At 32.4% G+C, this 14800-nt stretch overlaps 1 protein-coding gene and 1 long non-coding RNA gene across 2 annotated transcripts; one reads left to right on the top strand and one right to left on the bottom strand.

Moving 5' to 3' along the window:
- The first annotated feature begins 2223 nt into the window (after positions 1-2223).
- On the top strand, positions 2224-4611 carry LOC118036571 (probable purine permease 10). Its single transcript, XM_035042296.2, has 2 exons — positions 2224-2658; positions 3262-4611. Exons 1-2 carry the CDS (start codon positions 2622-2624, stop codon positions 4386-4388), a joined length of 1164 nt encoding a protein of 387 aa, XP_034898187.1. The 5' UTR covers positions 2224-2621; the 3' UTR covers positions 4389-4611.
- A 4814-nt stretch (positions 4612-9425) lies between these two features.
- LOC140955417 (uncharacterized) lies at positions 9426-11057 on the bottom strand. Its single transcript, XR_012169418.1, has 4 exons — positions 10852-11057; positions 9993-10260; positions 9773-9917; positions 9426-9543 (listed from the first exon to the last, which is right to left on the bottom strand). It is a non-coding gene; the product is annotated as an uncharacterized lncRNA (long non-coding RNA).
- Between the last annotated feature and the right edge of the window lie 3743 nt (positions 11058-14800).

Below are 14800 nucleotides of genomic sequence, written 5' to 3'. Positions count from 1 at the left end.
CATCGGGACCATTAATTTTGGCCTGAATGTCTAACAAGCAGTTGATTTGGTCGTAGCTAGTGTAGAAGGCCATCATTTCCCGTCATAGAGGATCAGCTCCCAAATAATCGCATCCTCAGGACCGCCTGTCAGGTCAGCATGGAGACTTGAAAACTCATCTTCAGCCACAACTTGACAAGTGTCGTTTGCTTATAGTGCTTACATGCATGTATGTTAATGCTTCTCTTCCAGTGTTCAATTACTAGGTAGGGTATGAGCTGTCTGATAGTGTAGTTATGGATATTTTTTATTTAAAAATATATTAAAATTAATGTATTAAAATGATTAAAAAACTAAAAAAATATCAATTTAAAATAAATAAATAAACAAAAAAAATTAATTTTTTTAAAAAAATATTTTTAAAATGCAAAAAGAAACAAGATTGTTTATATTATATAATTAGAATTGTTATATCGTTATTTTTTAAAAATAATTTTAAATAAAAAAATAAATTTTAATCATCACAGAATACAAGAATGCTAAAGAGAGATCCATACACGTCTCATCTCACTTCCCGCAAAACCCATCTCTCTTGTGGATCTTCTTAATTGGCTGTCTTCTTGTCTTCTAGCGCGTTAAATTAATCTGACAAATACTCGAGGTAAATCTTGTCCGAACTCCAACTTTTACGCATATAGCTGGTGTCTGAATATCATGGCTTGCTTCGTTAAAGAACAAAAACCATTTGCCATTTTATTTCCAAATTCTATTTGTTATATTCCGTTCAATTTCTTACCAAAGTAAACAAGAAGACCGTTTATATTTATTTATTTATTTTTCATTTGTTTTGCAAGAATACCACTGAGCTGCCCATTAAAAAGTCCACAAATTCTTGCAATGAGATTTAGAGCATGTTTAGAAGTCTAATTAGAATTGTTTTTTAAAATATTTTTTATTTATAAATATATTAAAATGATATTTTTTTTATTTTTAATATAATATATCAAAATGATCTAAAAACACTAAAAAATATTAATTTTAAGTAAATAAAAAAAATAAAAAAATTTAAATTTTTTTAAAAGTATTTTTAAAATATAAAAACAAACAAAACCTAAATCTAAAAACGCATCATTTTCCCTTGTAAAACACTAATTAAGAAGATCAATGCATGCTGCTAATATGTAATTTGAATTTTAAAGGGATTTGAAAAAGGAAAAAAAGAAGAAAAGAACATATCGTACGTGGGAAAAATAAGTGAAGGTTGCTATATATGCTGAGGGAAGTGAAAGCGATATATATATATTAGCACATTAAAATAATTTAAAAACATCAAAAAAATATTAATTTAAAGTAAAATAAAATAAAATAAAATAAATTTAAATATTTTTAAAAATATTTTTAAAATATAAAATCATAATTTAGTATCTTTCCTATACTTGATTTATTTGGGACAAGAAATATGCTTGTCGTTGTGGTTGATTTATTTCACGCATTTTGGGTGTTAAGAGGGCTCATCAGAACAACTCTTGAAAAGTGTGAATTTGTTGAAGCAATATATATATTGTGCCTGCCTTATGATGTGACAAGAATTATCCCTCAATTTTAAATTTTTTTTAAAGGCAAAAACAAACAAATAATATATATATATATATATATATATATATATATATATGTATGTATGTATGTATGTATTGTGCCTGCCTTATGATGTGACAAGAATTATCCCTCAATTTTATAATTTTTTGAGGGGGTTAACAAACCCGTGCTTGTTTGTGAGTGTCTCACATAATCAAATTATTTAGTAATGTAGAAGACAAATTTTATTATTTTTAATTTATTTATTTTAATTGTAGTATTTATTTTAAGATGTAGTTAATATTTTAAATTTGACAAGTTCTTTATTAGCAATTTTAATATTTTATTTTATTTAGTTACCACATTTGGTAAAATTTTATTTTTTAAGATCTTTATTTAATAAAAAATTATAATAAAATTTTGAAGAAACGTTAAAATAATAAACAATATATAGTTTTGGAAGTTTAATAAAGCCATGTCGGGTTGTATATATACATATATGCGATGCAAATATTTTTTTAGTCTCGGTTAAAAAAGAAAAAAAAGAAAAAAGAAAAAAAAGCAGTTCTGCAAAATGCAATATTAACCTAATCTTTTTTATATATTATGGGGAAAAGGCCACTCTGTTCTGAGATGAATGAAAGCAAGCGAAAGGCCCTCAAGCATCCAGACTGATTACAGATCATGCATCCACCATTCGGAGATTATCAATCAATCCATAAAAGAAGCATATATAATACGATCATGGGGCCTGCCATGCCAATCCTTGACTAGGATGCCTAATGAAAAAAAAAAAAAAAAAAAAAAACAGGCAGAAGCACCTTGCATCTACTTTCGTCCCTGTAAGTCACTAATTCGAAGAAAAACATGGGATGACAGATTTATTTACCATATACTGCTACGATCAAAACAAAAGCAACCAAAGATTAATTTAAATGGCATAAATACATTTGCATGCTGCATCTTCATTTCATTTGAAATCTCTCTCTCTCTCCCTCCCTCTCTCTCTCTCTCTCTCTCTCTCTGTTCTAAGCTTTATCTTTTCTGGCTTCTGCACTACCTTTGACATGGGAGAAGCTCAGGAAGTTCAACTTCGCATCATGGGTGAGTCAGCTCTCTCTAATTCTTGATGTGTAGCCTTTTTATCAAAGAGAATATATATATATATATCGCAATTTCATCAATGTTCCTCTGTTTTAACTTCTTTCACAAGTGTATGTATGGGAATTAATAAGGTGGAAAGGTCATGAGGTCTGCAATAAGCCTACATTTAGCAGTAGTACTATTAAGAGAACATAGTCACCATGGAATCATGGGTTATTTATGATGAAAGAAATACGCATCAAATTTCTTCGAAGAGATACAGCAAAGCAAAAGGAGAGTAGGATTCTTTTACATTTTTTGTTATACAGCTAGGCAGCTATACTGGTTTTCCCTGCAAATCTCCAGGTGAAATTCTGCCGGCTAAATCGTCTCCTAGGTAGTCGTTGTAAATTCTCTTTCCATGGAGGAGGCTTTTCAGGGTCTTTGTCTTGGAGATCTTTTTAACAAGTTCCTATGAATCATGTTTTTGTCCTTGCAACAAGGTTTTAGTTTTTTAAGCTCCCAACTTGGGAGATATCGACACGCTCAAATATATTATTTTCAAATACGATCATGTATTCTTGTACAGTAGCTGACTTGTCCGATATCTGTTCTTATTATCAGACCAAGAAGCTAAAGATCAAACAAACTTACCTCAATATACAAGTATCACCGATCAGTACTGCTCAACGGCTCCACAAACAAGAAACTACAGGCGGTGGATCCGCTTGTCAATCTATACCGTCTTTCTCCTAGCTGGACAGTCAGCGGCTATGCTTTTGGGAAGATTGTACTTTGTTAAAGGTGGAAACAGCAAATGGATGGCAACACTAGTGCAACTTGCAGGCTTTCCGGTTCTTATTCCCTTCTATCTCATCTCAACTACCAGTAAACCAAGCACAAATGATAGCCAAATAAAATCATCACCATCTGTCACAACACTTGCATTGATTTACGTATCGATTGGACTGCTTGTAGCAGCAGACTGCTATCTATACACTATTGGACTGCAGTACCTTCCCGTGTCTACTTACACCCTCATCTGTGCATCTCAGTTGGCCTTCAATTCTGTCTTCTCCTTTTTGCTCAATGCACAGAAGTTCACACCATTTATAATCAATTCTCTAGTCCTCCTTACCATCTCCTCTATCCTACTTGTCTTTAATAATGAGTCTTCAGACGGCACTTCTGGAGTCTCCAAAGCAAAATATGCTATTGGTTTCATATGCACTGTTGCTGCTTCCGCGGGGTATGGACTGGTGCTCTCTTTGACACAGCTCTGCTTCAACAAGGTTATAAAGAGGCAGACATTTAAGGCGGTCCTGGACATGATAATCTATCAACAAATAGTAGCGACTTCTGTTATTGTAGTTGGACTTTTTGCTAGTGGAGACTGGAAGGGTCTAACAAGAGAAATGGATGGGTATAAAATGGGAAAGGTTTCTTACGTGATGAACTTAGTTGGGACTGCCATATCTTGGCAGGTTTTCGCGATTGGCTGCGTTGGATTGGTTTTTGATGTTTCTTCCTTGTTCTCCAATTCCATAAGTGTTTTGGGATTGCCTATTGTTCCAGTCCTAGCTGTGTTCGTATTCAATGACAAAATGGGTGGTGTGAAGGTAATTTCAATGGTGTTGGCTATCTGGGGTTTCATTTCCTACGCCTATCACCACTATCTAGACGACCGCAATTGCAAGGCTGAGAAAAGAAATGCCGGTGAGGTTTCTAAAGCTCCCATGCTGGAAAGCTAACTGATGTCTACGATCTATGGGAGCCTGGAAGTTGACCGGTGACAGATTTCCATGGTTACATACAATTGGGGTGCCTCTGTCATGTCCATAAATGTAGTTTTTTTCCATGTACGTAGCAGACCTGTAAAACAGTTAAGAACATGAACGATCAAATTATACGAGCATATTGGAAACAACGTAACATTTTAATTGAGTAGCAGGGACTAAAAGATCTTTCACTGAATCTCAGGAGACTAATCACTTATCAGGATTGAATTCGTATGTGGATGTGGATGACCTCTCATAGCAATTTAAAACTGCAAGTGGTGCTGTGTATGAATTATCATTAATGCTTAGCCATCATCCCTGCTGACCAGTTGGTCCATTCTGTTAGAATTTGAACCTTTCGGTAATAGTTTTATAATCCAGCTTGGCCTGATAGATTGCCCCGGAATCTAGTCAATACAAGATTGGAATCAGACCGGGTTGAAGAAAAAATAAAAGAAAAAAAAAACTCGATGTGACCCGACAAGAACCCGGTCATACCTGGTTGCAAACCCGTCAATTTTTTATTATTTTTTTGTTTTTTTTTTTACTAAAACAACATTGTTTTGTTTTAAAAAAAAAATTAACCCGATCAAAATCTAAAATCTATATCTTAGACCAGACCGACTACTAGACCAGTTCTTAACACTATGCTTCCAGTTCTCTCATTAAGGCTTACCATTCGAATCTGGACATAGATTGGTCATAAGATGTGCTAAAGTAAAAGTATGTAGTTAATAAACTACATAGCTTTTGAACTACGTGGAAGTAGATGCTTTTCTGACATGGTAATTCGGCCCATGGATATTTGAGAGAATGATCGAGTGTATAAATTCATAAGATGAACTGAAACTTTGTTATCCTTGAATTTGATTTTTGCTCTTCAAAGTTCAAAGAGGTGAGTTTATTATTTTTGTGCTTGATTGACAACCCTTCCAACATTTATAGCTGAACAGTGCTTTAATGTGTGTGCCCTTATCTTATCTTAAACACTTCTCCTTGTTTATGCATATCCCGAATGACATCAATGTTTTTTCCATTTACATTCAACGTATTGCATGAATCAATCCACCTGTTTTTTAATCTTAGCTCTGCAAGCTCATTACGTGTTAGAAAAATTTTGTTTCAATACATGGTTAATCTTTCATATTTGAAATCAAATTGAAAAACAAGATATATTCCTGATAAATCGGTATTTATTATTTTTTGTTTGTTTGTTTATTTGTTTTTGAACTGCTCTCTAATAAGTTGACCATGAGAAGGTTTAAGACCAATAATTTCTTGGGCTTAGCCAAGTGTTGAGCCCAGACACCTATGAATTTAACAAATTATCAAACTCATCGTCTATGAACACAGCCAAACGCTTAGCCTAGACGCCTATAAGACTAGTGAGTAGCCAAAACTCATTATACTTGGATGCAACCAAGCGCTGACCCTAGATGAGATTATAGATCAATATATATTTTATCTTGATGGGACAGATCAACCTTTTCCTTATAAGAAAAAGAAGAAACATAAGGGGCTATAAAAAGGAGGAAACAAAGAAAAAAATGCTCATGCTAGGTTTAATTTTTTCTCTCTGCCTTTAAACAATAGCAATTCTATCTTAATAGAAAAAATCCATAGTCAAATGGATAGTTGATTTTTTCTTGAATCGATTCTAATTTAATCATCGTAGAGTCCCTAAATAGAATAAAAACAAGATTTTTTGCAAGTAACAATGATAATCTACTTCGCTTCAACCAAAGAAGGGCAGGTCAAATAGCCAGAATGAGAAATTAATGACTTTATCCCGAGCCAAACCCGACCTTCAAGCCCACAGATAAAATAGGACCACATCATTTAGCATCGACTATAAGGAAAAAAATTTTCAAAAAGATATGATGAATTTACTCTTCTTAGTGTGATAGTACTTTTTACTTTGTAAGTAGTGATTGTCTCCCTAGTGCAACGATATAGTTTATTTTTGAGAGGGATTAACATGTTCTCATTTAGTAACGATCACTCCTTTCTCCAATGATGAGATAGACACTGCATCCAAATAATAGGGATGGGATATGCTCTCCCCATCATTTTTTCAAAGATGGGGATTATTTTAGTATCCCTAGTGTGATAACACATTTACTTTGAAAGTAACAAAACATCTCCCTAATCCTATGACGTAGTTTATCTCGGAAGGGATTGACATGTTCTTTCTAATTGATCGCACATTTCTCCAAGTGTGTATAGGATGTACAAATTGCATTTAGCAACAAGATGGATACGTTATCCCAAATCAAATCTTTCAAAGATGGATGAATTTATTGGACTTCCTTATTGTGATAGCCACATTTACTTTACATGTAACGAACATCCTTCTTCCTAGTTCCTATAAGCACAATTTACCTTTTATGTTGGATCATTGAGTTTTTTTTTTCTCTCACCTCTTTTTGTTTGTTGTTTTAACCTTTAAAGTAGACCCAAAAAATAACTAATAGTCTTTTAGTATCATAAATTTTCGTAAAAAACATTCAAACCCAAGGTGCATTAAGGCCTTCAAAGGATGGCCTGTGAGCTTTTCAGAGCTTGCAATAATTGCACTTGCGTGTTTGGGCTGAAATCCAAGCCCATATGTTTGGGCTTCGAAGCCCAAACTAGTTTTTTTTTTATTTAAATTAAAGCAGATAAACGCTCGTCTAGAGAAATAACACGTCATTTCTCTGCAACCTTTCTCGATAACTTTAGACTTGTCTTCGATGACTGAAAAACCAGGGTCCAAGATCTTAGCCTCTAAATAACCAAATTTCAAATCATTTTTCACCGATAACATTAAAAAGGAAAAAAAATTCTATGGACCTTTAAAACCTCATTTCCAATGAAAAAAAGTTTAATTTAATCAAAAAACTCAAAATCAAATATTTTTTTTAAAACAATCTACTTTTTTCTGGTATTATTAAAGGTAAAAACGATCTTTACTTTTCATAAACACTAAAATTAAAGTTATTGATGATCGAAACTCAATCACCTAAAAAGCTTTTATTTTTTTTCTAAACTTTTTCAAAACTTTTTCTTTACTCTCAACCTCCACAAAATTAAAACGTGATGAAAATAAAATTTAAAAATCAGTATATAACCAAAAAGAAAAGTGATAAAAATATGAAAAAATAATAATTAATAAATTTAAGAGATCAAATAGAAAACTTTCCCATACCTTTTGTGAAAAAGAGTTGTTTCTTTCAATTTTGGTCATTCATCTCTCAATTTATTTTTGACAAAAAACCAACTCTATTTTCATAAAATTGATTCTTTATATTTAATGTTGAAAACAGTTAATAAACAAGTAAAGTGTTTAAAACTATTTAATGACAAATCAAGTAAGCCAGAGAACAAATCAAAAACATATTTCAGAAGTATAAAAGCAACAAAAATATAAAAGTTAATTAACTAAATTTGAAAATTGTGCAACCCCACAAAGACCAAGTGTTAGGAATGGGAAAAAAAAATTCAGTCATTTGTGCACAGTGAGGAGTTGTAGTTTATTTAACAATAACAATATATAATTATATAATAATTTTAAATGTTGGCTGACGTCCAACAGCCCAACCGCAAACTCTAAAATCTCATGGATATATGACATGGCAATATCTGACATGCATCTTCCATCTAAAGCTGCCTCAGGACAGCTTCTCCCGTCCAAAACATTTCCCTTAAAAACATAAGATCACTTGTGTTGTATCCAGCTGGTGATGCATACAGTTTTTGTCAGCAGCTATACTATTGGGAAAAATGTACTCCAGCAAGGGCACAAAGAGTATATAGATGGCAGCTCCTGCTCATTCCTTGCTTGCTCCCAACTGGAAAATCCCACAATAAACAGCATCCACCAAAAAGAAAAAAGAAAAGAAAACAGCCATTTCTATCTACCTCCGATTGTTTGCATATGCCTCTTTTGATCTATTCTTAGCTGCAAGCACCATGAAGTGCTGGATTGGGCTCTTATATCCTCCGGTATCTACACAATACCATGCACATTCCAGATGCCCTTCAAATTTTTTTCCAAGTCCTCCATTATCAAACATTCACTCCTATAACAAATTTTGTTCTCCTAGTCACTATCTCCTCCATTTCATAAATAAGGCATGAGAAACAGCTAGCAAATGTATATTCCAAACAATTATTGTGTTAAAAAAGTACACCAAAAGAGAGTTAGAATTGTACCGAACAAGTGACGAAGAGATGTTTAGGCAGTAAAATGACCAGCTCATAGCATAGTGGCGAAGAGATGCTCTTCACATGCTGGCAAATCATGTTCATACCTTACATCACTCTCGCATATGAATTTGTATATGTATATATATATATATCTATGCAATAAGAGCTTCACAAAAGCAACACTCTTCCCCTCCCTTGCTCTCCCTGTTATGTACATTCATAAAACAAATAGATCTCCTTCTCACATGTAATTTTCAAGCTGGAGACTACGAACTACAGGTTGAATACCACTCAAAAGAAAACTTCAAAATGTAGATTACAGTGCAAAAACATGGAGGCTTAAATATGTACTCATGTAACTGGTAAAATCAATGAAAACTACATGAGACAAGCCAACATAATGAGCTCGTGGATATTTTTTCTGTAGTTGTGGCCATTGTACAAAAAACTGATCAGCTATCCGCAACTTGTAAAAGAAGCAAACCACTTAAAGAGAGCTTCCTCACTCTCGCTATGCTCTCAACATAAAAAAACAGATGACCACCTAACCCCCACCATCTGCAGGTCAAATGATAATGGTATTACAATTAACTCCAACACGATATTAGAGAAAACACAACACAAAGACTAAGGGAGGCTGAGAAAGAAGACATATACCTTGAACAAGAATGAAATTACACAAAAGAGGAACACAAGTACCAGGGCCCATTGCATAGAACCTGAGGAATGTCAGTGGCACTTAATTTAGGAATTTCTTTAGAAACAGAAACGACTAGAAAAAGAATAGAAATTTTACCACTTGAGGTCTGATTCGAATCAATTAGCCATAATGCATGAACCAAAGCTAGAAAGTTGTTCCAATAGAGGTTATGTATGACTGACCAACTTCCCTACTTCTGTAAATTTGCAGGAATTGAGTAGAGCCTCCCTTACCCCCATTCTGCAACAACAAGTTAAAAACCACTTCAAATTAGTATAAATCCAAAATATACCATTCACAATTATTTTTTTCCTTTTCAATTAAAACCATTCACAATTAAAATAAAAGATAAAAGCAACATTAAGCCTAACTCATAAAGCCAAGAATTCAATTCGACCTAAGTTCCACATTTTATACCGAGAAAACCAAAATGAGAAAAGTTAAAAAGAGAATAATTTGATGAACCTACCAGATTAAAAACATTTTCCTCCAAAAGATGAGCTTTTTTGTAAACTCATATTATCAGTAGCAGCAGCCACATAAAAACCTAGGACAAAACCTATCTTTTTGCAGCAGCACATTCAACACATTAATCATCTCCGCCGTGTGTCCTCCTATAATTGACAGCAATAATAATTAATTAACATAGCTGAAAAATATTACAGTTAAAAGAATTTGTTTTGAGTTACCTGATCCCAAAACAATTAAAGTGCTGAGTGGTTTTTGGGATTTTGAGGGACGCAAGGGCTTTCCTGATTGACATAGAATGTAGAGAATGCGGGTAATTGCAATCAAAACAGCACTGACTGTGAGGGTGATGATGGAAGGAGTAAAGAGACAACAATTGTCATCGTGTTGGTTCTCCATTTTCCAAATACAACTTCTAAATGTTGCCGAGGATGGAATATTGATTGAACTCCAAGAATATCTTTTTACCAAACTGCTTATGAATTATTTCTGAAAAAAAAAGAACACAAAATCAAGATCAACCAACAACAAGAACTCAAGCCTGATCTCCCTTTTCTTTTTTCAACTCAAATCTGATCTCAAGAATCCCAAAAAATCACAGCCAAAAATGAACAACTAAGAATTACCCAAAACTTCATTCAACAAATCTACAAATGGGTTTAAAAAATAAACAGAAATAAGAATTGGGTTTCTCTCTAAAAGTCACTCAATGAAGAACACAAATTAGTTTTTGGATAAATTTCACCGATTTAAGCAGTAGAGCAGATTATCTTTTACAGATGGCAGCTTTTTCGTCAACTCTATTGCTGCCAATGGATTGTTCATTTCTACAGCTTGCATCATCTTAACAAAAGTCATAGCATTCAGTCATACAAATATATATTTTTCATTGTTCTACTACTTTGTAATTGGCACACATGAAAGTTGATTCAAAAGGCATTAAAAGTTACAAACTGAAATTGACAGACAAATAAACCCTGGAAATTAAAATTTGTTGTTTTACAGACAGACATGTGTATAGGAGGGATGTGGAGAGAGAAGGAAAGTGAAAAGAAAAAAAATACCATAATGGGTACTTACAAAGCCCTCACTAAAAATTGCCTCGATTCCTTGCTTCTAAAGAAACATTCGCGCGCAGTTGCTGGCTGGATGGCTTTCTGGGGGTGGCCGCCTGGCCGATCGATGTAACTCAGACCAGAATTTAGCGAAAAAGAACAAAGAGATTGAGACGCCAGGGAGTGAGGGCAGAGAGTCGGACTTGGGAAAACAAGGAGACAATGAGCTGCTAATCGTTTCATGTTTATAATTGTATTTTATAAACCCAAACGGTTATATATAGTCATTCCAATCAGTTTTTTTTTTTATTATTATTTTAACTCACATGTAAATTTTTTTTTAAAAAAAAAAAACAATTACACGTTACAAAAAAAAATCTAATATGTATTTACTTTTTTATTAGTCTTTAATAGTTATATGCGACTAGCTAAAAAAAATTAATCTAGATGTAGTAACCCAAAAATATTCAAACTTTATTCACATAATTATTTTACAACTCATAATTAAATACAATTATTCACATACATAACATTTTATTTAAAAGTAAAATAACTATATCTAATTATTTATTCATAATTCTTATAATATTATATCATACAGTCTAACTATTTGTAAAATCACCTCAACTCATGGACAAATCTACACCACCACCTCAACTTGTTCAATTCAAAAATGGGTTTGTAGCACCCATATAAGAGTTATAATCAATATCAACATAGCTCGTAAACAAGCCTAGGATATTCTAATATAAACTAGTATTCCTAACACTTTCACGATAGCGATTTTATCTTTTATTAATGTCACTTCGAGACATTTAACTTTCTCAATCTCTTGAAGTCCACCACGAAATGAATTGAGTGTAATGTTGGTCATGACACATCTCATCCAGAGTTTTGAAACCCGGCCCGGTGATCAACCCGAACTAAGGCTGGGGTCATGGGTTTTAACCGGGTCACCTGGGTCAACCCTATTTTTTATATAAATCAAAATAATGTCGTTTTGATAAAAAAAATATATAAAAAAATTATCAACGAGTTACAACCGGCCAGGTCAACCGGGTCACACCGGGTTGTGACTTCCTCTATTTTTTCTTAAACCCGGCTCAGTTCCAGCACTGAGTCAACCGGGTCCTAAATCGACCCGCAGGGCCGGGTTTCAAAATTATGATCTCATATCATTGATGCCTTCACTAATAGTGGATGCTACCTTTTGAGCCTCACGTCATAAGTAATAAGTCTATATACATATATTAAAAAGTAATTAAATAGTAACATTAATAATTTTAAAAAATGTTGTATTTAAAAAATGTTGTGTCAATCGATTTTCTATCTCGGATATCAGGGTATATAATAATAATACATCATATAATGTGGACACCTAGGGAAACATAACTAGGTAAGTGTAATAAACTAACACGTGATGGGAAAATATCATTTCATGTGTGTGTGTTGTCAAATGTCGATCCTCAAGTATTTAATCCCTCGTAATATCTCAAAGATTTAGGTAAGGTGCATGAATCACTAACTAATTCTCCTTATGTTTTCTCTTATAGTTGATACTATGCAGCTCGTCACTAGTATTAACTTAATTTAGTATGTTCTGAGACAAACCAAATTGTTGCATTACCCAACTAGGGTAGTGCATCCCAACTATATCAAAGTAATGTAATGGAACTTGTGTTAACCAGACCTGAGATACCTCACGGAATATCGGCGAAGTTAGTGGTATTAAAAAATATGAAAGACTTATATTAGATAACAAGTCAAAACTAAAAGTTGACATCCAAATAAAAAAAAAATACAATAAATTTGTAACTCATACTTGATAGTTCTGTTATATTTTTATATCATTAAAGAATAACTCATTTGGACATCTTAGTCAAAAGTTAAAAGCAACACACCAAAGGTTATTCTAGAAAGTCAAATTAGACCATCTTAGAGAAGACTTTGGTGCATGTGTTTTCTTTTTTATAAGGTATTTATTTCATTTATTTGACCTAAAATGAAGTGATATTGTCCCCTCTAACTTTCTATCGATGTGTTTGTCCTTTTTTATCAATCAATTACCCAAAACATGCCAAATATTATTGTTATGTGGGCTTGTAAGATCATAGGTTGAGTTTGGGCTAATTTGGGGGCTATTTTGGGATTCTTTAGGGGCTGAATTCAAGCATCAAACAAGGTTACAAATGTATATATTATTTGGGCTAAAATTGTCATTGAAATCTTGAATGTTTGGTGGTTGAAGTTTGCACATGACATGAAGCAAGTTTAGGCTTGAATTAGATCATGTGTTAACCTTTTCTAGGATTGGAATGAAAATGTTTTTTAGGGAAAATTCAGAGCATTTCTTTGAACTAAAATTTGCTTCAATCTTCACTAAATTTCTCTTCAATTCTTCGTTCCAAATTCTAACCTTAAAAATATTTGAAATAATTCATTTAAGCTTTAAAAATCTATCGAAACATTAAACCAAACTTCATTACCAAAAGGCACACCAATTATTATGCAAAACCCAAATAAAAATAATAAATACATATGTAAAATAAGAGATTTAATGACACTTTTGATGCACAATAATTTACGATGTAGACTTGTATAGGTTTAATATAAGGGATGATGAAGGTAATAAAATAGACTTGTATAAGTTTAATATAAGGGATGGCAGATGTATTAAAATAGTTGATGATGTTTTGACATTGTAAATTATGAACATGCATGAAGTAAGGAGATGAAAAAAAATCCATATTTATGTTGATGTTGATTCTAATGTTGTTTTATTAATAATAAAAATGCCTAAATGTTATAAAGTCAAACCAAATGTTGTTGGTAGATTTAATATAATAAAATATTTTATAAACAATAATGGTAATGAAGTCACAATAATTATTAAAGAATAAGATTTATATTTCAATAAAGATGATAATTGTGTCGGTATGGTTTTGAAGAGGGTACAACTACCAATGTAGATATTCGTAGTGTTAATAGAAGTTATGGTGTTGATTTTCAAGTGGGTGTTTATAGTTCTAGTAAAGGTGTAAGTGTTGGAGTGGGTAGTTTAAATTATAATATATTAAGTAATATGGTTGGTTTTAGCGTAGAGGGTCATATTAAATGTGAGAAATATTACTAGGATGATGATTCTAGTAAAGATGACAAGGATTATATTTCATTATATAAGGAATGATTTGAATTCTAGAATGAAAATGAAGATGAATGGATTGATAATTTACAAGGAAATGCTTGTTTTGGTCAAACATTGAATGATACAACAGATTTAGAGAATGTATAGAGGTTAAACAGTGATGAAGATAATATTGATGTTGAAGGCAGTGAAACTACTAGTAGTATTGATAAGGATACAAGTGGCATAAATGGCTTTAAGTGTTGATTGAGTTACACATTCATGTTTTTATATATTTTGATTGATAACAATAAAATAAAAAATGGACTAATATTATGCTTGGTTAAGAAAAAACTTCAAACAAGTTTTATACGAAGAACATATCAACAAGCATGATAAATTACATAAAGAACTCAATTCGAAAGTCCAAGAAGAGAGGAAAATGAAGGCTTAGAATAAGTGTATTCTAAGCCTTCATTTTAGTGCTTAAACATAAATATTTATATCTTACTTGATAGTACAATTAAAATGAACTCACACATTTCACTTTGTATACATTAAAGGAATGATAATAATCAGATAAAAACTAAGTTAGTTGGTTCTGAAAATTCACCTAGGTTAAACTCTCAAATCTTGAATTCTGCATGAATTGGTCGACCGTTTAGGGTTAATTAATCGATTGAATAGCTTGATCAATTTGAACCGGTCAACCATTTTAGTTGTTAGAGTAACAATAATGGCTATAAACAACTAATTTTTCTTAGAAACACATATATAGCTTGTCTAATTGTAAAATTAGTAAAAGAATCTGAACATATATATTATGCAAGCCATTCTAAGATTAAAACAA

This window comes from Populus alba, chromosome 1, assembly GCF_005239225.2.
Source record: "Populus alba chromosome 1, ASM523922v2, whole genome shotgun sequence".
NCBI classification, from domain to species: domain Eukaryota; kingdom Viridiplantae; phylum Streptophyta; class Magnoliopsida; order Malpighiales; family Salicaceae; genus Populus; species Populus alba.
The sequence above is the reverse complement of the archived record's forward strand: the minus strand, read 5'-3'. Positions and strand labels throughout refer to the sequence as shown.

Bases quoted from the DNA above. Each gene is read 5' to 3' on its own strand.
- LOC118036571 (XM_035042296.2), top strand. From the start codon at position 2,622: ATGGGAGAAGCTCAGGAAGTTCAACTTCGCATCATGG. The intron at 2,659-3,261 runs GTGAGTCAGCTC...TCTTATTATCAG, and splicing joins AGTTCAACTTCGCATCATGG to ACCAAGAAGCTAAAGATCAA.